Raw genomic sequence first — 22,176 nt, forward strand, 5'->3', positions numbered from 1 at the left:
TGAAACACGCAAGATAAACCGTTTTAATTCATCAAGATGAAAGCAATTTAATCAACAATATATAGAACGCTTGAAAGCTTTTCATTAATGACAACACATACACCTTAGCACTCAAAATGACAAGTATCTAGTTCATGCACTAATTACCACTACTTTCTTTAGCACAAGAGATGTCACTTTCAAGTTCTAAGACCAGAAAATGGTTGTATGGAAACATAAATTGAAGTAAATGGAAATTGGGTACAACATACTCTGTTGCATATGGACTATAAATTTGTACTATTGTACATTGGTCATCCTAGTAAAACATGGTACATATGACAAGATCATACAGCGCATTTGAATTTGTCCAAATAAAAAAAGATAAAAGGAGAGCACAGACAGCAAGCAGCATTCTATGAAAACACAATATTAAAATGCCTATGAATTTAATGATTCCATGTGCAAGGTGGGATTGCTCAGATAGAATTTATTTTGTGGGGCACATAAACACCAAAATAATGAAAAAAATAATTCATTTTCCTCTTGACAGTTGGAGAATGGTTAGCAACCAATTATCTGCCAGTTACCTAAAAGTAGCACTACGGTTTCCCGAAGCTGGGAAGACTTGTCTCCTTTTGCCTGGTTGAATATCATCTGCACTAGATTCTCTTGCAACACTGCTGATAGGATCATAGATGAACCCTTTTCCACTTTTGCCCGAAAATTTCTTGTCCGTATTTCCTTTTACATTTGTTGCTTCAAAATGCATAGATCGTCTAGCTGCTGCATAATCAAAAGGCTTGAACTGGCTTTCAGTTTGTGGAATTTTGGAAGAAACCTTGCTCGCATTATAAGGTTCTGGGGAATGGTTTTTTCTCTTTTTTCCACTTTGGAAATCATTTACATTTACACGAGCTTCACAACGAGCACTCTGTAGTAATTGGCAACTAGATTGATATTTATATTTCTGTCTTTGGCGTAATTCAGACAATGAAAGAGGTAACTTCCTTTCATTTGTTTCTGTAGTAGAAACAGATAACTTTTCAACCCCCTCAAATTGCACTTCAGGCCACCATGCTCTATATTTCTTTCCTTCCTTACCGTGCACAATTCCAGGCGACTTCTTCAGTGCTGACACTGCATTCTCAATTTCAGCTTTTGGATCTTTTGTTTTGGTGCACAAAACCTCACTGGCCTTGTCCTCAACTTGTATAGGCTCCGATGGTCTATATTTCTTTCCTTCATCACTGTCCACATTTCCAGCTGTCTTCAGTACTGAAACTGCATTCTCAATTTCAGCTATTGGATTTTCTGTAGTAGTGCATAAAACATCACCATCCTTGTCCTCAACTTGTGAAGATTGATTAGTGACATCTTGATTGCTGGAGTTTTCTTTGATTTTGGGTGAATGTTGAATTGAAGCTATTTCACAAGTTCCGAGAAAAGGCCTGAAGGGAAGAGTTATTGATGCCTTGATGTGCTCCACTTTGTTTCTTACATTATCCTGCCAGGAAAAGAAGAATCAATATAAAAAAACCCTAGAACTTTCCACTACCAAGGGCAATTACAGTGAATATGCACAAAAACACTCAACATAAGAATATGCAAAGTCAAAAGGGTACGATTACAATTCTAATGTGAACAATTTCCATAAGTAAATGGCTCACAACGCTTATTGTATCAACACAATTTTGTGATTTCAAAATGATCCATATCTTTAGTCATGCCAGGATGCAAACAACTATCAACAACAATGTGGGAAAGTAGCTAAGTTTTCCTGCACATTATTCTGAAGCAATGTCCAAAGCAAAACAAAATGATGCCAATGAATAATTATTAATTAACATCGTGATCAAACATTAAAAATCAAAAGAAATCCAGTTGTTGTAGTTAGGCATATAAGACACATGAAATTTGCTCATGTTTCCTGCTACTATTTATAAAGCAATGAAGTATACTAAAAGGCCTAAATTACAATCAATTCAAAAAAATTATGTTCTCTCTCAGGTTGCAGTATAGTGACAAGTGAAGAATCTGCTCCTTGTAAGGAAAAACGGTTTCTAGCAGGTATGACCTTCATGTTAATGTGAGCAATTTAACAAAGACATAAGTAGAGGGAAACTTGCTCCCAGGACAACATGCCCCTTGTTTACTAAACATCAAACTTTCTTTAATCACTAAAGAAGCAATTATCTATTCTGCATACCTGCTCAGTATCATGCATTTTAGAAATCGTTTGACTCTTCTGTTTTGACTTTGAAGATCCCAGCATAGCTGCCAAACCCCGTCCCGGTCTCTTTTGTGCTTGGACCAATGGCTCCCTTGCTTCTGACACAATTAAGTTTCTATCCACCGTAGCTCCATCCTGAACAGATGTGCTGCTCTCATTTGGGATAAAATTCCCGGAATTAGAACAATCCACAGGTCTAATTGACTGAAAATTTTCTTGTATCACACTGTGAAATTTGTTGACAAAGTTTTGTTCTTCAGATCTCTCGGGAGAAACACATCCTGGAGACTGCAGGGAAAGCAATTTCTTTGACGGAGATTGGCAATCCAGATTCCTTTTAACATCATTAAAAATTGGCTGGCTTCCCTTCACAACATCCCCTTTTTTGCCAAAAAGCAATGGAGCAGAAGCACGGCCCACTACAGCAGAAGACTTTCTTTCGTTATGACTTGCTACTTTCTCACTATAATTAATTTCTCTTCTATTAGCTTCCTTGGAAAAGGAATTTTTGTCATCTATCATTTTAATATCACCTGAATTCTCAGAGACAGATGTAATTTCAATGTCCAGCCTGTCACTCGATAAAACATTATCATCATGGGTTTGAGAATATGACACAATGTTTTCTGCAGTTGTATCAGCAGATACACTTAAAGGCTGATTATCAACTTGTGCTGTCTCTCCATCTGTTTTTTCCACAAGAGCTTGGAGTGGTGGTTTTGATGCAATATCCATAACCTCTGTTCCTTTTAACTTGGCCATTTTAATAACACCGAGTACAGCAGCAAGATTACGTTCAACAAATGGGTGTCTGCCTTTGACAAATGACCGCAATTCATCTAATTTTGTAGGCATCCTCTTAGCTGTTTCAAAAGCAAATTGAAATTAAATGCTTAATAGTATAATTGGGGCCAAAGAATATATCAAAATAAAGTCAGAACAAAATTTCCAAGAACAAAAAGTTATCTTCATTTTGGACTGTTCAAAATTTTATCCACTAAAATCAGTAAACGATCAATTGAAATATCAAGGAAAACTAACATTTACAAAAAACTTCAAGCATTTGTCTTACCAATTTGCAATAGCACTTTGTTTGGTAATATATAGCCAGTACTCTCATCCTCCATGCGACCTATTCCATCCCTCCATTCATAGAGCCCCTGCAAAGGCAGAATCACTACCATTTTATACCTTTTTGTGAATGTTAACATGGACAGATAGTATGCCTAATAATCTAATCTAACATTCATGTAGTCGATGGTTAAATTAGAGAAAACAATCAGAACCATATGCATATGTTATCTGTATATAACAACAGCATTGTTAGAAACATCATCTTCCCAATCTCTTAAGATGATTGCATGCAAACAGTGTTTAAAATATATAATAATATTGTTAAAAGGGTTGCTTGAGAAATCCACAACATCAAGCAAATTATAAATAAAGTGAGGACGTCATTGGCTGCATTTAGTAATTTAAATGACCATTAGAAAAATTTCTACATTATAATACACATAATTACACCATTTTGTTAAAAGTTTAGAACCCTCTGAGATGTCTTGCTTCCTCTTTAACAAACCAATTCACCATACACCACCCGTTTACTCTTTAAAGCAAATTAATTTATCATTAAATGCAGAACTGCCCATTGATGAGTAAGATGGTTTTTGTTACACAAAAAAGGTTCAAATCCTCAGAAGATATATGCAAAAAACACCAAAAACACCCTTATGTAAGATTTTCATCATCTCTGAAATTCATATAAAATTAATTTGTTGATGTTCTCTTGGTTCACAGTTGCATTGTTATTGAGCTTTTATAGTTTTTTAAATTCACTGACAATTTGCTTGATAAATAATAATAGTGATATGGTTCCAACTTCCAGGCAGTTTAACTTTGCCTTTCCGGACTGTTTGCATGCATGCACTTACTATCCAGAATGGTTTAGAGCTAGGATGTCCGGTTCAGCCCTCTGGCCCCTGGTACTGGTCCGGTCTGAACTGGGTCCGGGTCTGGGGCCGGTCCACCTGTGGATCTGGACAAGATCCGTGACCACGGTGGCCAGTTTGAACTGGATGGACCACACACAAACCCAGTCGGAAAAGTGTCTGCAAACACAATTTTTTTTGCAAATTTAATAAAAAAATTGACATCTACAACCCTAAATAGTGGTTTTAAAATGACTTACATTGAGTTTTATGTCTCATTTGGTGTGCAAATAGGTGGTTGAGCAAAAGTTTGGTTGACCAAGAGGGAGTTGGAACATTGATTTGTGAAGCTTGATCAAGTGTTTGTGCTTCATTCGTACTCCTTTGCAAACTTCTATTGGGTTGAAGAGATAAGTTTTTTTCCATTTTATTTTGTTTTTGTTCAAGTTTTTTTTAAAAATTCATTTCTCTTTAATTCATAATTGTCCAAAAGATACCTAATTTTTTTTCCATTCTCTCGTTTTTATTTTGAATGTGTATTAAATTTCTTGCCATAGGAACTACAATGCCATCTACCTCTTCCTCCATAGGCAATAACAAACAACCAAATTCTGATTCTCCTTTCTCAAAGTATGTTGATATTATAAGACCCCTTCCAGGAGATGGGGGATTTCTTTGGAAATGTCGGGGTTGTGATAAAGAAAAGAATAGTTCATATTTTTGGGTGGTGGGCCATTTGTGTGGAATACTTAGAAGAGGAGTCAAGAAATGCCCTATAAAAAAAATGCTCCTATACCAAATAACACAATATTAATATATATCATGGAGCATGAAGAAGCAGAGAAGAGAGAAGCACGTAGACATAATATGCCCATTAAAAAAAATCAAAGGGAATGCAGCCCCCATCTTCGAACATTGTGATAGAAGACCACCCCTTTTATACTACCGCAGCTGAGCCTAACACTAAAACTCAACCACCCATTCCACACAAAAGAAAGGGACCACTGGAAACTTCATTTCAAAATGAGAGTTGAGACATTGCCGACCAAGATATTGCAAGATGCATATATGCAAACGGGTTGCCTTTCGGTGTTGTTTACTCCCCATAGTGGAAGAAGATGTTAAAAAGTGTCAATGAAACTCCAAAAGGGTATAAGGGCCCCGATTATGAGAAGATATGCAACACCTTATTGGAAAGAGAGGTCAAGGGAATTGAGGATGCATTGAAGCCCATAAGGGATTCATGGATTGAGACAAAGGTATTCATTATTTCAGATGGGTGGAAAGATTCAAAAAACCGCCTCTTGATCAATGTCATAGCAATGTCCCCTAAAGGAGCAATGTTTTTGAAATCTGTGGATTGTGAGGGGCAAGTAAAAGATGGGCAATTTATTGCTGATATTCTCATCTCTGCCATTGAGACAATGGGACCTAGAAACATTGTTCAAGTCATAATGGGCAACACAAAGAATTGTAGAGCTGCTGGTTTGTTGGTTAAAGAGTGATATCAGCATATCTTTTGGACACCTTGTGCAGTCCACTCAAACAATTTTATGCTACAAAACATTGAGAATAAAATTGGGTGGATCATAGAGGTGTATGCAGAGGCTGAGGACATCCAAATGTTCATCACAAACCACCACATCTCAAGGAATTTTCAGATTATTCTCAAATTTGGATCTATTGAAGGAAATGGACTTGAAGAAGTAAATTAATTTTAAAAAATTAAAATTAGTATTTTACATTTTCTTATTTTCATAATTTGATTGTGTAATGTGTATTCTTTTTACATGATTGTCTCTATTTAATTGTATTTTTTTGCTTTAATTTATATTACAGGTTGTTGAGACATATTTTGCATCTACTGTAATTGTCTTGAGACGACTTGTGAAAGTGAAAGTGGCATCTTGCAATATGGTGATCAGCAATAATTGGTCTATATGAAAGCAAAGTAGCGCTGAGAGGGCAGCAAAAATCAGGCTAAGATTATTGGATGACTCATGGTGGGAAAATATGGGGTATCTCTTTCACTTCACCTAGCCCATTATGGGCTTGCTTCGCTACACTAACATGGATAGGTCTTGCATTGGAGAGGTGTATGATGGCATTGACTCAATGCTTGAGAAGATGAAGAAAATCATAAATCGCAAAGAGCAAGACCTTGAGGAGACCTCCTTCAAACAATTGCAATTGTTGCAGAAGGATGGAACAAGATGACCACTCCTCTACATCTTCTTGCCTATGCATCGACACCAAAATATTATAGAAAACAATATCTTGATATGCCAGGAAGGCTTCACCCATATAGAGATTTAGTAGTGTCTGATGGGTACAAGGCAGCATTCCTTAGACTCTTTCCTGATGATGATATGCAAGATTTGATTTTAGATGAGTTCATAAAGTTTGTGAATGCAAGATGTCTAAGTATTGACACTCTTTGTCATCAATTTAAAAAGGATGCTCATAGTTAATGGTACCTCCATGGCAAACGATTCCAATTCTTGCAGCCCCTCACAATCAAAATTATATCACAAGTAATTTTTATTTATAATTTCAATTTACTTTGTCTTCATAGGTTGCTAGTAATTTTATAACTAATAATAATTTAGTTTTAATTGTTTACTTTGTCTTGTCTTCATAGGTTGCTAGTTCATCAACATTAGAAAGAAACTGAGCACATATTCTTTCATCCACTCAGTAAAGCACAATAAGTTGTAATAAAAAAGAGCGGAGAACTTAGTATATGTGCATTCCAACTTGTGTCTCCTTTCAGACAAGCATAATGAATATAAAGAAGGGGAGTCAAAGGCATGGGATATGAATGCAGAGCATGCAGACTTGGATGCTTCCACTTCTCAGCTTGTACTTGCTGCATTGGAGGACTTGGACAGCAAGAATGTTATTGGTGCAGCTGATCCAATTGGCCTTGGCAGTATTTGTGAATCAACTAATGCCATTGAAGAAGAAGAAGATGAAGAATCCATTAGATGATTTAAACTAAGTTTAAATCATTGCAAGTTGAATTTTGAAACAATGATACTTGAACTTGATATTATTATTTTAATATTTTGATGTTGAACTTGAAGTATATATTGCTGCGATGGTATGATCATGATGCTATGATTACAAGTTTATGGTGTTTTTGTTGTTTATATGATATTATGTGAAATTCTAAATATATATATACAAACACACACTAACGAACCCAAACCCCACTTCAAAATATTGCCATACCGGCGAACCAGTTCTTCGAACCCAAACCCAAACCGGCAACCTAGGTTTAGAGCCATATGCAATGAAGCCTTGAATTGAAATTAACTTCCATATGTCAACTGTTGGATTTTCAGGCATGCAAGGGAGAGAAAAGTGGCCAAAGATCAGGAATCCATGAAGCTGTATCACCTTGCACAAGCACCCTAAAATTTAGTAAAATATTCGACTTAGAAACTCATCTCCTGCCTGACACTATATTCAATATGATAACCTTAGAGCAATGCTTAGCAGCAGTAAATTTCCTATCCCAGAAATCAGGGAACAATCATGGCTTCTACGATCTATCTGATATTAAAAGGGAGTATCCTGATGTTCAGTAACAGACTCTGGATCGGATCTTGAATCTTCTGACAGACATTAGTGACTATATGATAACCTTAGAGAAAGTCTCAGTGGCCTGAAATTCCATGCTGTGGGAAAGAGGAACATCAGCAGCTGGAAATTGAATAATAGTAATTAAGTATGATACTCATTATTATACCATTTTTTTATAACCTTCTCAGATGCCATGTTTGCTCTCAAACAGAAACCATTTCACATAATATTCCCCGTTTAGCCTTCCCAATATGTTAGCTTATAATTAGATTTGTCTGATAGCGAAGTGGTAAGTTGATTTAATAACATCATCAACCCTTATGTAAACTAAGGAGATTGTTGGGGAGTAGCAGTTAACTTTTTATGAGCTTATATCAATGTTTAGGGAATATATACACAACAATGGCTGTTTTTATAGTCCAGTGTTGCAATTGAAGAGATCACAAGTTGTTTAAGAGATTTATCAACGCCTAGAGAATACAATGGCCGTATATATATATATATTAGGAGAATTAAGTCGGGGCACAATAATCCACCTCTTAATTAAAGTGACTTAATAAAATAAAGTGCAAGGTTGAATTAAATTATTTAAAAAGGACCCCATGGCATGCACCCATAGGCATAAAGTGTTTTTAAAAGGTGGGCAAAGTCAAGGATAAATAAGACCCTCAAGTTGGGCGAATTGGCTAGGAGATTATTTCATTTAATAAATTTCATTAAAATAAAGCATGAGAATCCTAGAAAGTTCGATTAGGGTTGGGGAAGCAATAAAGCAATGAGTGGAGTTTCATTTTGGCATCATTGAATTAATTTTTACATCACAGGTTGGAGAATTGAGCTCTGATATTGATTTTCAGCAGCCATTGAGTCCTTGGGAACGAAAACTCCAGAAGGGTAGGTGAATTGGACGAAACCCCAATCCACAAGAGAGAGGGAATTCACTCAAAATCCCTATTGGTACTACAGTAGATAACTATTTCAGAGAATTTCAGAATTGAATTGCATATTTGAAGGGTTTGTGAATTCCATAAGGCAGCCATTACATTCCCAAAGTCGGTCATACAGCCTCCTAATGCAGTCATACCACTTTGTAGTCTCCTGGATGCCAAACATAATCGATCCAGCCAATTGAGGGCATGAATCTCTTGCAAATCTTGTGATCAGCATTGCACAGCAGTATTTCAGTGATTTTGCAGGCTAAAGGAATAAATTTCTCCTTCAGACTATTGTTTTGAACAGTAGAATTGAATAATCCACCTGGGAGCTAGGCATGGAAGTTAGTAGATTTCCACCACTTGTTTTTGGTAATTTTGGTAGGATCAAATAAAACTATTTGGGGCCACTTGCAGCATCTGGAAGCTCATAGATTGTTTTCTTCTTCAATTCATCAACAAAACCTTCTCCAAGATAGGCTTTGGACTCCTGGTACGCAGTTTGTTGTCCTGGTAAATTAGTATTCTTAAATCTGAAAAATATTGTGTTGCTGTTCCAAAATCAGAATTCTGAATTTAATTACCAGTCAATTATATTTCTACATTTTATGGTTCAAAGTGTTGTTTCCCTAGCATTCATTCACAATTAAACCCTATGCAAGCATTGGTAACAAAACACAAGCATAAAACCTCAGACAAACTACTCTAAACTTCAATCAACAGCATCAAAACTCAGAAAAAAATCAGTATAGATCGGCTGGGGATCTTTCAATATTGAAACTTACTGCAACAACAGCAAGCTGCTCCTGACTGAAATTTTCTTCTTGTAATCTGTCACATATACAGGTCACAACAACCAAATCTTCAGAAACAAAATGAGGAAATAGCTATTCTTATAAAAAGCAATATTTTTCAAGCAAAATGATTCCAATCAAATCTTACCCGTAAACATGTAAATATGATGTTTCTGTCAGAAGTTCTTTTTCATACAGTTGTAAGCATATGTCCCGACTGCGTCTATAAACCTTCCATCATCAAAATAAAAGGATCAGGATACTAGTTTACATATCACTCCACTAACAGAAATCCTTTCTTCTTGCCATAGGTAGAAACAAATAACAATGCATATGAAGGACTTCATTGGAATATATATATATATATATATATATATACTGAATGCATATCAAAATCTTTCAATAGTTTGGAATCTCATAAATATAAAAATTTAGAATAAAATTTAAAAGAGTATATCATCCAAACATTCAAATTGAATTGAAGGTCTGGAGTACATCAATATAACATTCAATAACTAACGGTTATCCACAAGCTAAAAAGGTAATACCATTCGTGAACTCAAGAGGATGAATGCATGGCTTAGCATTGATTATATAGAAAAGTACATATAATGGGCAATCGTTACAGTGTATAAATACAATCATAAGATTATTTAACGTGACTGAGCTTAATTCACCAACCATTAGTGTTAAGGGAACTCAAATAGGTGAGATCTGGACCTTCTGATCATTGCATCAGATCTTATGTTGTTGTTACAGTTTGTATGTGGACTTCATTTTGTTAAAATCTAAAAGTGCTAAGGCCAAATATTCCAATCTGCATATGCACTTGTGCATTCTTTTCATCTGCAGACTTGTTATGAATAATGCATACTTACCAATAATAATAAAAAGGGGGCGCATTTGCTAGTGGTCCACTTTATTGACAGTAGTTGATTCGTTTGAGTTTCCTTTTGTACTTTCATTGGAATCAATTGAACTAACCAGAAACCCTAGATCTGAGGAAAGAGAATATTACACCTTCTGCTTATTTGAGATCATCATCCTGTTTAAGGGTGTTTTATGACCACACCAACACAGAATAAAAATGCCAAAGACACTTTATCCTCTCTTGAGCAAAATCGCCTTTTATGCTATGATTGCGAAAGTTCATAAAAGTGATTCCAAGGTTCCTACACGAACTTGCAACCTTATGATGGATATAACTTGTTTGGTATGATGTGTGCTGGTAATCCAAGGGAGACTTACGCTTTCGCTGTTCATCACTTCTCTTGATGCTATGGTTGGAACTTCATCATCAGATATTGCAGGATTGTGACGCTTCTTCCTTAAACAGACTTAACTGGAACTGAAAAAAAAAAAGGACAAAAGGGAAAAGGTTAGGAAATTCTAATCTCTTCCTAGGGGCAATGAGGGTAATGGATCATGTTCCAATGGACAAATTCCCAGTAACCAAGTCCTGCTTTGCCATGCTCAGCAACAACTCCACAAGAACTGGTGCAATCTTCCAGTGATTATGCAAAGAGTTTTCATATCACAAAGAACACCATCATAACAAACAATGTACATTCCATGATAGAAGTTAAGCATCCATATAAAAAAAGGGTTCAAGCTAACTTTACACTGCATATAGAAATCATTGCAAAAAGTATGAACCATTGAAATTCATAAAACATTGTCACATTCCCCATTAACATCATTGCACTTCTAAAAATTTGAGAGATTGGAAGAACACGATACGAAAAAGTTGAAACAAACATGAATCCACCATATCTTCAATGAAATCAAATTTTATTTCTCCAAGTCTTCTAACAATGTGTTCTCCTTCTCCTACTCTACTTTTTCTCTAAGGAGGACGAGCTCTCTATTTCTAAATAGCTATCTAATGATTTACAAATGAGATCCTTTATAGAGATCCTTTCACAAATGAACGACCAATATTGATTTGTAATCAAGGGCCCAGATTACAAAATGGAACTTGTTGATGTGTTTTTTAGGCACATGCAAACACAAAATAAAATACCCAAAAGTATCTTAACCTCTATTGATAAAAGTCTCTCAAATGTTGAAGATTCGCATAAGGATCACTTGAGACAACTCCAAGGTTCTTAATATGTCGGGTCACAACGTGTGGATAAGCACAGTTGGCTGTTGTGATTAGTGTTACTTCGAGGGCCCTTACGTACTTCTTAAGGGATGAATATTTAACTTCAGGGAATGCTTTACAAATGACATGAAATGAAGCTCCTTCCTATTTACTACTTCTATTTCTAATGGTTGATAAAAAAAGTGCAAAAGTTGAGGGTTGAGATAAACTGAGCTATGCCTAAGAATGCAAGAATGAAGGATGACTTTAGCAAAACTCAATTAGTCTTTGCTTAGACATGCAAGAACAACTTCACAAAGGCTAATGCGATCTTCTAAGGGTATTAGAAGATTTTCAAATTATTACCAAACATAGACACCATGAATCAAATGCATATCAATGATTGGGTAACAATTGAACTAAAGCACTTTCAAGGATTCCAGTTGACCTCACAAGGCTTATTTGCAATCAACAAATTGCTGGTGGTATGGATTAGGAGTTTCACCACGAATCAGCACAACGAACCATCATTCAATTTAAACACTTAAACTAATTTCAAAGGTTGATTTGAGAAGGCGAATAACCATGTGAGGAACTTCAAGGATTGAATAGAAACACCACAAATTCAATTTTTTTATTAATCCAATAGCAAAATGGCAACAATTCTTCAAGTTGTCCTCTTATCTTTCTTATTCTCTACCTCTCTAATATCTCTCTTACATCTAATATATATAAATGAAATGAGTGGGGTTTATATCAGAGTTACCCGGGGACATGTCCCCGACCTGAAAACCCCTGTCCCCGTCCCGGGGACGTTTCAAGGACTTGGGGACGGCCAGGGGACGTTTCCCCCCGTCCCCAAATTGCCCTGTTTTTTGAGGGGACGTCCCCGAAACGAGGGTACGCCTGCCCTAGCTCTGGGGGACGTCCGCACGTCCCAGGGACGGCTGGGGATGGCTGGGACGTCCCCAATCTGTCCCGGGGATGGCCAGACGTCCCCCATTCTAAGGCCCTTAAAAAATATTTAAAAAAATTTAAAAAGTTGTATTTTCAATTTTTTATTTAAATTTTCTAATAGAGGCCCCTTATTAATTCAAATTGTTATTAAAAATTAAAAAAATTAAAAGATAACATTAATTAAATTTTAAATTTATTAATTTAATTCATAATTTTGACAATGAAACTAAATGGCAGCAGTGTAGCCTTTGGGCATTTTGACACAGAGATTAGAAAATTGCCAAACTCGGCGAGTCAATAGAAAAATAACACCCAACGCTTTTATTAAAGAATAAGTTTTTTTGGCCTCGCGGGGCACTGCCCCTCGACCCCACCCTGTATCGCGACAAGGAGCGCGCAAGGGGTGCTGCCCCCAAACCCCCGTTGAAAATTATGGGGGGAAACTGCGTTGATAGAAGTAGGGAGAATTTAACCTCCGAGTCTATTGATATGCATATTGACAATGTGAATGAATTGAAATTTTGATTTATGAATGCATAACTGCATATTGTCTATTGAGTATTAACAATGTTGTATGTTCAGAATTTACATTCTAAAATGTTTTCAACTTTTCATAGTATCATACACATGCTATATCCATGTTTTATTGTTTTCATATGAATATAATGTATGTATGCATGCTTTATCCATGTTTTCATATGAACATTTAGAATTTTGAAATTTTCCTATATATTTTAAATTTTTCCTATATTTTATATAGCCGTCCCCTTTGCCGTCCCCCGCCGTCCCCAAATTTGGCAAAAAAATTCGCCATCCCGGAAATGCGTCCCGCCATCTCCTGCCGTCCTCGTCTCGGAAACTCGGGGTAACTTTGGTTTATATAGCACTCCCAAATACAATGAATAGCTGAGATCGAATGAAGATCAAGGGCTAAGATTTCGCCACCTCAACCCTAATTAGGGTTTGATACAATCAAAAACCTATCTAGATAAACATCATCAAAATATCAGCCAAGGAGAAAATGACATCAATTGGCACAAATAACAAGGCATCCTCCAAATAGAAAATGAATTTTGTTCCCTTTTTCCTTTTCCTTTCTGGTGCATTCAATGAATCTGGTCGTCATACATTCAATTTCAGTAGTTGGAACTGCAGGCATGTTCTTCAATTGTTCTTCTAGGTGAATGACTTCTTGAAAGGCTGTAGCAATGGCAGTATCCCATCTAGGCTCAAGATCTCTCGTCTTGCTAACTAGTACCATCAGTGCATGCATGTCATCTAACTGCTTCTCCGTGATCAACCCATCTGTTCTATGGAATATGACCTTTATTCTTTCTTCCAACTCTTTGGTGTCTATATGTGCGTTCCAGGATCTATCTTTCTCTCAAGAAAAATTAGTGCTTCTTCTACAATTTTATCATGAATGAGGTGAAAGTTTCTTCAACTTGATTGCACCCGTTACTAATATCTTCAAAGATGATCTTCTTTATGCGAAGCAAGCTGCTCCAATGTAGAAAGCTTTGTGTTGATCCATCCTTCATTATCCTTTCTCTCACCAAAACTTCCCCAGATGTCTTCCTCATTTCTTGCAAGACAAGGATAGTAATGTCTCTAGTGTAGAAAAATGTATCAAAGGCTTCCATGAGAGCATGAGTTCTCCCAAGAACCTTTATAGCTCTATCAAGTGTCTTCATCATATCTCTTATGAACCTGTTAGCCATCATGAAGGATTTATCCATCCACGCATCCATTAGATGTGTCAGATTTCTTATCTACTCCATATGATCCATTGATTCTAAAGGAAGCAATGATGGTGGTGTAACTGATGGATCATGTTGTCTCAACGGTTCCTTGAATTGTTGGAAGTAATTTCTCCATGCATTTATTTCTCTCTCTAACGTCTTGTTCTTTTCTACTTCCATTCTAAGCGTGTGATGAACCGTTTTCACTGAATCATTCATATCACCCAAGGCTCACTTGGTAGTAAGTGGACCCAAATCAATAGTTTCCATGTCATATTCCTCCATTGTGATCTCATCTTCAAATTTGTCAACCATCGGGGTGGCGATTTGCATCTTTCGAGAACCCGTATCATCTCTCATCACCTTGGACATCTTTGTAGCTTTCTTCTCAGTGATTCCTTGAGTCCAGCTTAGGAGACTATCCAAGTCACCTACTAGTTCTTAATCAACTGCTATTACTTCTCTGGCAAGCCTATCTCTTAGCCAAGCAGGGATAGATGATCTTCTTCTCCCATTTGTGTCTCCTCCAGCAATTGCTCATCTCGAGGAGGGGAAGTTGTCTCACCATTATCCTTTCCTTTATCTTCATCATTTGCTTGAATGTGTGGAGCAAGTTCTTCTTGATCTTGTGATAATTTCTTTACCTCTATCATTTTGAACTGTTGATTCCATGGATTCGTTCACCTCATGACTCAAATCCTTATTAAGTCTTTGGTTCTCATAGCCCTCATTTTGATTCATCTTCTCTTCATGCCTAGAGGAAGTGCTAGAAGGATGATTGGAATTTGACTTGTGTCTCTTTCTTGATGATTCTTTTTCTCCATGATCGTCCTTTCTCTTCGAACCTTTAGAATGAGTTGATTGAGAAGCGCTTCCACTTGCACTTGCATCTTCTTCATCATCCACTCTTATCTCTAAGTTAAATGTCATTGTCATATTCTGTTTCTTCAACTTCCGATGTTGGACATCTACCCATTGTCAGCTAAGACTTGCTTCATCAATTCTTTCAAATCTGTGACTTCCATCTCAACCCAATTGATCTTTATTTCCTTGTCTTCTTTCTCATTGGTTGGTTGGAGACACTTGCCACTATCTTGTGCTTGGTCAGCAACACTAAAGACTTTGCACTTCCGAATGAAGTCAAGAGGTAGCCTGGAGTGCATTCTTCTTTTCACTTCAAAATCATTTTGGGCATTCATCCAAAAGTCTTCCAACTGCCATATATGCTTATACTTCTTTCCGGCATCTCCCCTTACATTATCATAAGGATCAAAATCATCCCTAGGAGCAAATGGCATGAGTGAATAGAGAGATAACTCTTCTTCGGCGCTCTCAGCTGCATGAAGGGAGGAGCAAACTTCTATAGAATCTCCAAGTGATATGGGAAAAGGAATGATGGGCCCATGTTTATGCCGTAGTGCCTTGGCATATGCAGCCAACTACCATACCACCTCTAGTAACACTACCCTATCTATCGGATATCGTGGCAACATGTGAGGAGAGGAAGGGCATCCTTGAATTCTTATGTAGGTAAACTTCGGAAATTGAATGAGCCATGTACCAAATTGCTTGATCAATGTTTGTGCCACCGGAGACAACCGTTGATGAATCCCACCTTGTAGAATCCTTGTGATATGCATAGTGAAGGCATCATTGACTCTTCTATAAAGTTGCCTAGTCGAATGGTGTAGCTGTGTATATGACTCACAAGCTCTTATTTCTCCAAGTCCTCTTCCAACTACGCCTCTATACACTAACCCGACATACTCATCATTCCTAGCAAAAGAGTATATGACATAGGAGCTCATATAGAATGTCCTAGTGTGGATGAGTCCCCTCAGTTGAACATCTAGGTTATTGTTGATAAGTCTTGCCCAATTAATTGTATCCTTGCCATGGGTGACTGTCTCAATGAAGAAGAACATCCAATTCTCAAAGTAGAATGCTTGAGATACACCTACAACTCGATTGAGTAGAGTGATGAAATCCCTAAACTCATCCTTGAAATCCACTCTATGTAGCATGTTGGGCATCTTGCTCTTACCAGGTCTACTCTTCAATAGCCAATATTTGTTGATGATCCCCAAGCTTGTTTCTTGATCATCCTCATCAACTGTCTTAGCTCCTTCTATGCTTTTATAGATCATGTCTCTCGGCTCAAGTAGATGGAAGGCTTCACTGATAACGGCTTCTGAAAGGTTGGCAAGCACTCTTCCATCTTTCGCCACTATTGTCTGTGTGTGTGAGTCATAATGTTTGGCACACTCAACCATTAATTTGTAGCATTAAACCACACGAGGGAAGCCAACTGCCTTTATGATTCCACTGTCCATCATCTTCTTTGTTGTCGCAGTAGGCTTTCTTGTGTATGACGAGCCTCGAAATTTCTTGAGATCAAATTTCCCAAGGTTGGTATCTACTATGTCGCTCCAATGGGACGTGATCTTATTCTCCAACACCTCACCCTTTTGATCTTCCTTGATAAGTGCTTTACATGTGCCAGCCCCACTTGCCTTTGGCGCTGCAATGGAAGAGAAATTCACTCCACAATGAGGGCAAAGGAAGTTCCTCCAACACCAAGGCAAAGGAAGTTCGCTCCTAGACTTAGGCAAAGGAAGTGATAATCACTTCAAATCATGAGCAATGGAAGTGACATTAATCTCAGCCCACTTGGTTATCAATTTACCCTCTTATGTCTTGAATCACTCCAAATCATCATTAAAGAGTACCTAGGAAGGATTTCGCTCTCATGAAGGAGCAAAGGAAGGTGAGTTCGCTCTTGAGAAGGGTCCAAGGAAACAAATTTCACTCCTAAAGGGGAGCAATGGAAGTCAAGTTCAAATTAGGCACTTAGCTCGGTTTTATCCACTTACCCTCCATTCCATCAACTCAAACCTTAAGTTTTTTTGTAGTCTCCATGTGTTAAAGCCATCAAATCACCCTTAACAAATGCCTTGGAGATGACTTCGCTCTCACAAAAGAGCAAAGGAAGAGTGATTCGCTCCAATTGAGGAGCAATGGAAGTAACCTCAAATTCACCCTTTAGCTTGGTCTTATCAACTCATGTCTTGGTATTTTACCATCCATGCAAGTTGATGTGTCAAATTGTTATCAAGGTATTAGAAGCAACTTCGCCCTCATGAAAGTGCAAAGGAAGGGAAATTCACTCCTGATGAGGAGCAATGGAAATTTTCATGTACTTAACCATATTTTGCGCCTTCAACCCTGCCTCTCAATGAAATACGACCCGATCGTTTGGATGACAAAGAAGACCCTGCATAGTTGACTAGACTTGATCTAAGAGACTCCTCCATCAAGCTTCCTTCTATCTTCGTTCAACTTGACTTCTCCTATTCAACGTTTTGCCACCATAAGCTTTAATCAATCAAGTTGACGACAACTTTTACCCCACTCACTCAAACTTGCAAGAGAGACATTATGCTAAGAGACACTAGGAATTGAAGAAAAGAGGGGGTCCCCATTTTGATGGGGTGCTGTTGTGAAATGGTCACAAAAGAACCCTAATTAGGCTTTCAAAGTAAATGACCACCTTTTATGCCAAAGAACTAGAGTAAAGAACTAATAACTAGATGTCAACTAAGCATCAAACAACTCATCATCTAGAAGTAAGCATCCCTTATCTCTCTCTTTGTTGGCAAATTCAATGACAAATGAGATATCTAATGGGTCTTTTATAAAGATCCTTCACCAATAAACGACCAAGATTGATTTGCAATCAAGGGCAGAGATTACAAGATGGAACCCTAATTAGGGTTTCAAAGTAAATGGCCACCTTTTATGCAAAAGAACTAGAGTAAAGAACCAATAACTAGATGTCAACTAAGCATCAAACAACTCATCATCTAGAAGTAAGCGTCCCTTTTCTTTCTCTTTGTTGGCAAATTCAATGAACCTAGACATCACTATCTCTAGTTCATCTACAGAGACACTTGTAGTCGTCTCAAGCTTGCACTCCATGATTGTCGTATCCTTTTCATACTGACAAAGAGTCTTCTCCCATGCTAGCTTGAGTACCTGAATCTTGTTCATGAAACTGATGAATATGGAAATGTCATCCATGCAACTCCTCAAGAAAGAACACATGTCCTCGAAAAGGTGTTCCTATGTCATCCAGGCGACTCCTCAAGAAAGAACGCATGTCCATGAAAAGGTGTTCCTTGACCATGCTCTTCAAATTATTTGTGATCATCTTCTTATCTCCTATTTCTTGTGCAAACATTGCCTCTATTGAGGAGAGGATTTCCATCTAAATTTCTTTAAGTATCCTCCTTAGCCAGGTTGATTCTTCATTTGATTTCTTGAAGGCTTCCTTTCCTAATATCATTGTGCAATACCATCTAGACAAGTCATATGCTTCCTTTTACCTGATCACCCCTCCTTCCATCAATGTGTCTCGAGGAATCTCCATCAATGCTCCTAGGCATGGGATAGTCTCGTCTTGGTAGATATGTGTGTCTTCCCAAGCACGATCAATATCCTAGATTAAACTGAGGCCAAAATCCTATTATACATTTGCACTAAGTCCTCAATGAATGTATCCACCTCTTTGTGCACTTTCTTCGACCAGTCTTTAGTTCCCTAAGCAATTATCTTCATCTCTTCAAGGCCTTCAATTGATTCCCTTGGAAGGGCAATAGGTGGAACAAATGTCTCATCTTCTTGTCTAACTAGCTTCATTATGCGCTGCACATATCCCCCTAAGGCTTTTTTATCAATCTTCAACTTCTTGTACTTTAGTTCCAATTTCTTGATTTGATTTTTCAATGCTTGAGTGAAGTCATCAAAATCCTTGATGGCTTGGGCTCTTGAAGTAGGTCCTAAATCAATCTTTGTTACATCATACTCCTCTAGAGTGATTTCATCCCTTGTCTTGTCTACTCTGGGAACTGCAACATATAGAATTCTCGATCCTGATCCTCCTCTTATCATTTGGGAGAACTTCTTGGCTGTCTTCTTTTCTTGTTGACAATTGTCATTCCTCGAGTCTTTTCCTTTTGACTTTTCATCTTGGATTTTCAGAGGAAATTCAAGATGTTGTAAATTCTTCTTCTCACTAGATTGCCTTGAAGCATGGATGTTTGGAGTTTGAATGTGCTCCTCAACATTTGGAACTAGAATTCTTCCTGTATGAACTTCCTAAGACTAGATTTCTATTTGAACTTGTATGTCATAAATTAGATCTGCTCATCTTGGACCTCCATGCTTGACATCATGATGTTGCCTTTGGATTGGATAAATGAATCCTTGATGTTTTATCATTTTCTGACATTTTGGAGAAGGGTGCATTTGGAGCTTGGAGAAGGAATTTCTCCATAGTCAAATTTTTGAGTTTCCATGCCTTGCAAATGCTTGGGCACCCATGGGATGGCATGGAGGATTTTTCCAACACAGTCACATTTTGAGTTTCCATACCTTCTAAAATTCTTGAGCACATAATAGGCCTGGAGGAGGAATTTTAAAACACAGCCAAATTGTCAATTTCCATGACTTCATGAATGCCGAATTTTCAATTTCCATGACTTCATGAATGCTTGGGTGCACTTAAATGGGGAAGAAGGAATTTTCCCATACTTAGTCAATTTTTTGCCATTTAAGACTTGGGCGCACATGGGATGGTACAGAAGGATTGTTTGGATTTTTGGAAATTTCCTCCTTACCGAAAATTCCTTCTTAGGGTGGATTTTCCACTCTTGGGCGCACTTTTCGGCTGGAGGAGGATTTTTACTTTTCACCAAACTCCTTTGACGAGAATTTCCACTCTTGAGCGCACTTTTGGCCTAGCAAAGGATTTTTCCTTTTCGCCAAATTCCTCCTTCGATGAGAATTTTCACTCCTAGGCGCACTTATGGGCTAGAGGAGGATTTTTCCTTTTCGCCAGATTCCTCCTTCAACGAGAATTTGCACTCTTGAGCACACTTTTGGCCTAGGAGAGGATTTTTCCTTCTGCACTAACTTTTCACGCTCTGCATTTCATCTTCATTCTTCCGGACTTGAATCTGGATATCTGCTCCACTTACAGTCAAAATTCTGATGTTTCTAAAATAGAAACTACTAGAAATAGAAAGTTTTGTCCAAATGCGAAATTAGGTTAAACAAGGCCACAATGAAACTTTCTTAAAATAGAAACTGCTAAAACCAGAAAGTTCTCAAAAAATGCTCAAATTTTACTGGTAAGCCCTTTGAAGTAGAAAGTTTTGTCAAAATGCAAAATTAGGTCAAACGGGGGCCACAGTGAGACTTTCTAAAAATAGACACTACTAAAAATAGAATGTTCTCAAAAAACACTCAAATTTTACTAGTAGGCCCTTTGAAACAAAGACTTTTGTCCAAATGCAAAATTCGGCCAATGGGGGCCACAATGAAACTTTCTAAAAATAGACATTGCTAAAAATAGAAAGTTCTCAAGAAATGCTCAAATTTCATTGGTAAGCTCAAATTTCATTGGTAAGCCCTTTCAAAGATTCTCTTTTCAATGCAGCTTGCTCTTTCAAAACTTGCTAGATGAAACCCTAAAATTGACAATACATGCTTCCAAATAGCCAAAATTTTGGTTGATTCTCTTTCATTTCCTCATATCAATTCTCATGGTTATCTTGACACTTAGCCCATTTCCATCATTCCATTCCTTTCACTGTGCTTTGACTGTGCATTCTTTGTTCTATTACTACAATCTCTTCCTTGGATAATGATATCACCCACTCAACAATGCCCTCCCCTCCGCATCCAAAATCTTGCTCCCCATAATGTACATGAAGAAAGAAGAGGAAACGTTGTGAAGTACAAGTATCAATCAAGTTCATAGTTAGCAAAATGCAAAGTTTGAAGGTTAAAGCAATAAGCACAATGCATTTCTCAATACATTAAAACCCTAATTCTCGACTTGATGGCAATATTAACACTATATCCTATCTAGGTTGTACATTCCTTAAGAATCCATTCCCTACTTAGTCACTTCATTACTTCCAAAGGTCAGAGTCCAAACCAACAAGACCTTATAACTCATTCCTTAGGGTCCGGAGACAACACAGACTACAAAAGACTTGGTTTATTTAGCGAAAAGATTGGGTCCCCATTTGCAATGGGGCAATGTGTGAAAATGTCACAACAGATCCCTTGTGCTTTTGATTGCAACTAAGATCTTGGATGAGCAGCCCATAACACAACAAAAGTAGTTCTTGAGGAAAGAAGAACAAACAAACTATTTGTACAACATTAAAAAGAGAAAAAAGATAACCACCTCCAGTAGTGGACCCTCTTCACTCTCAAATGGAAGAGATGCTAGCTCCTGCCGCATTACATCATGGATGTACAAAAGATAATGGGTATCTTCTCTCGCATATCTGTTTGACAGAAAGGACAGTTTACTATTTAGAAATTTAGAGTGAAGAAATCACCCAGAAAGGGGAAAGAAACAGACAAAAAACATGATTAGAAATAATTTGTAGCTATATAGAAATTACTTTAACATTTCTGGAGGAAGTGGCCGCAAACGCCAATCAGCAGTCTGATATCTGCACAAAGAAATACAAAAAATCAGTTTCCTGTGTTTGTGCATAAGACGACATAATTAAAGAAGGGATATACAGAAAACAGCCATTCAGTGATTCATATTGTATCAAACACTAAGCAGAGATGTAGATAACAAAGTTGACATGAATACAATAGAAACATTGGTATAGCTATTGTAAGAAAACATGACTTCAAGATTGTATCTCTATCAAAAACATGATTTCAAAAATGTTCATATGAAAACGATTTAAGGTAGTCAAGAAACAAAGCTATGCTGATGCTATCTGTGTAATTGGAGGCAGATTTTTTCTAAAACGTCCATAATGATCACCAATTTTTATGCATAGAAAAATTCAGATACCAATTTTTATGCATGGAAAAATTCAGATACATATCATTTTTAGTAA

General features: G+C 37.3%; 1 protein-coding gene across 1 annotated transcript in view; it reads right to left on the reverse strand.

Moving 5' to 3' along the window:
• Positions 1-393: 393 nt before the first annotated feature.
• LOC131069603 (protein RRP6-like 2) overlaps positions 394-22,176 on the reverse strand; it is an 89,916-nt gene continuing 68,133 nt past the window's right edge. The window contains exons 6-12 of the mRNA XM_058005130.2: positions 21,721-21,771; positions 21,498-21,600; positions 9,603-9,685; positions 9,446-9,491; positions 3,285-3,372; positions 2,189-3,075; positions 394-1,486 (exon numbers count right to left, since the gene is read on the reverse strand). Of these exons, the coding sequence (XP_057861113.2) occupies positions 566-1,486; positions 2,189-3,075; positions 3,285-3,372; positions 9,446-9,491; positions 9,603-9,685; positions 21,498-21,600; positions 21,721-21,771 (2,179 nt within the window). The 3' untranslated portion in view covers positions 394-565. The remainder of the gene's footprint in view (positions 1,487-2,188; positions 3,076-3,284; positions 3,373-9,445; positions 9,492-9,602; positions 9,686-21,497; positions 21,601-21,720; positions 21,772-22,176) is intronic.

This window comes from Cryptomeria japonica, chromosome 3 (genome assembly GCF_030272615.1).
Source record: "Cryptomeria japonica chromosome 3, Sugi_1.0, whole genome shotgun sequence".
Taxonomy (NCBI): domain Eukaryota; kingdom Viridiplantae; phylum Streptophyta; class Pinopsida; order Cupressales; family Cupressaceae; genus Cryptomeria; species Cryptomeria japonica.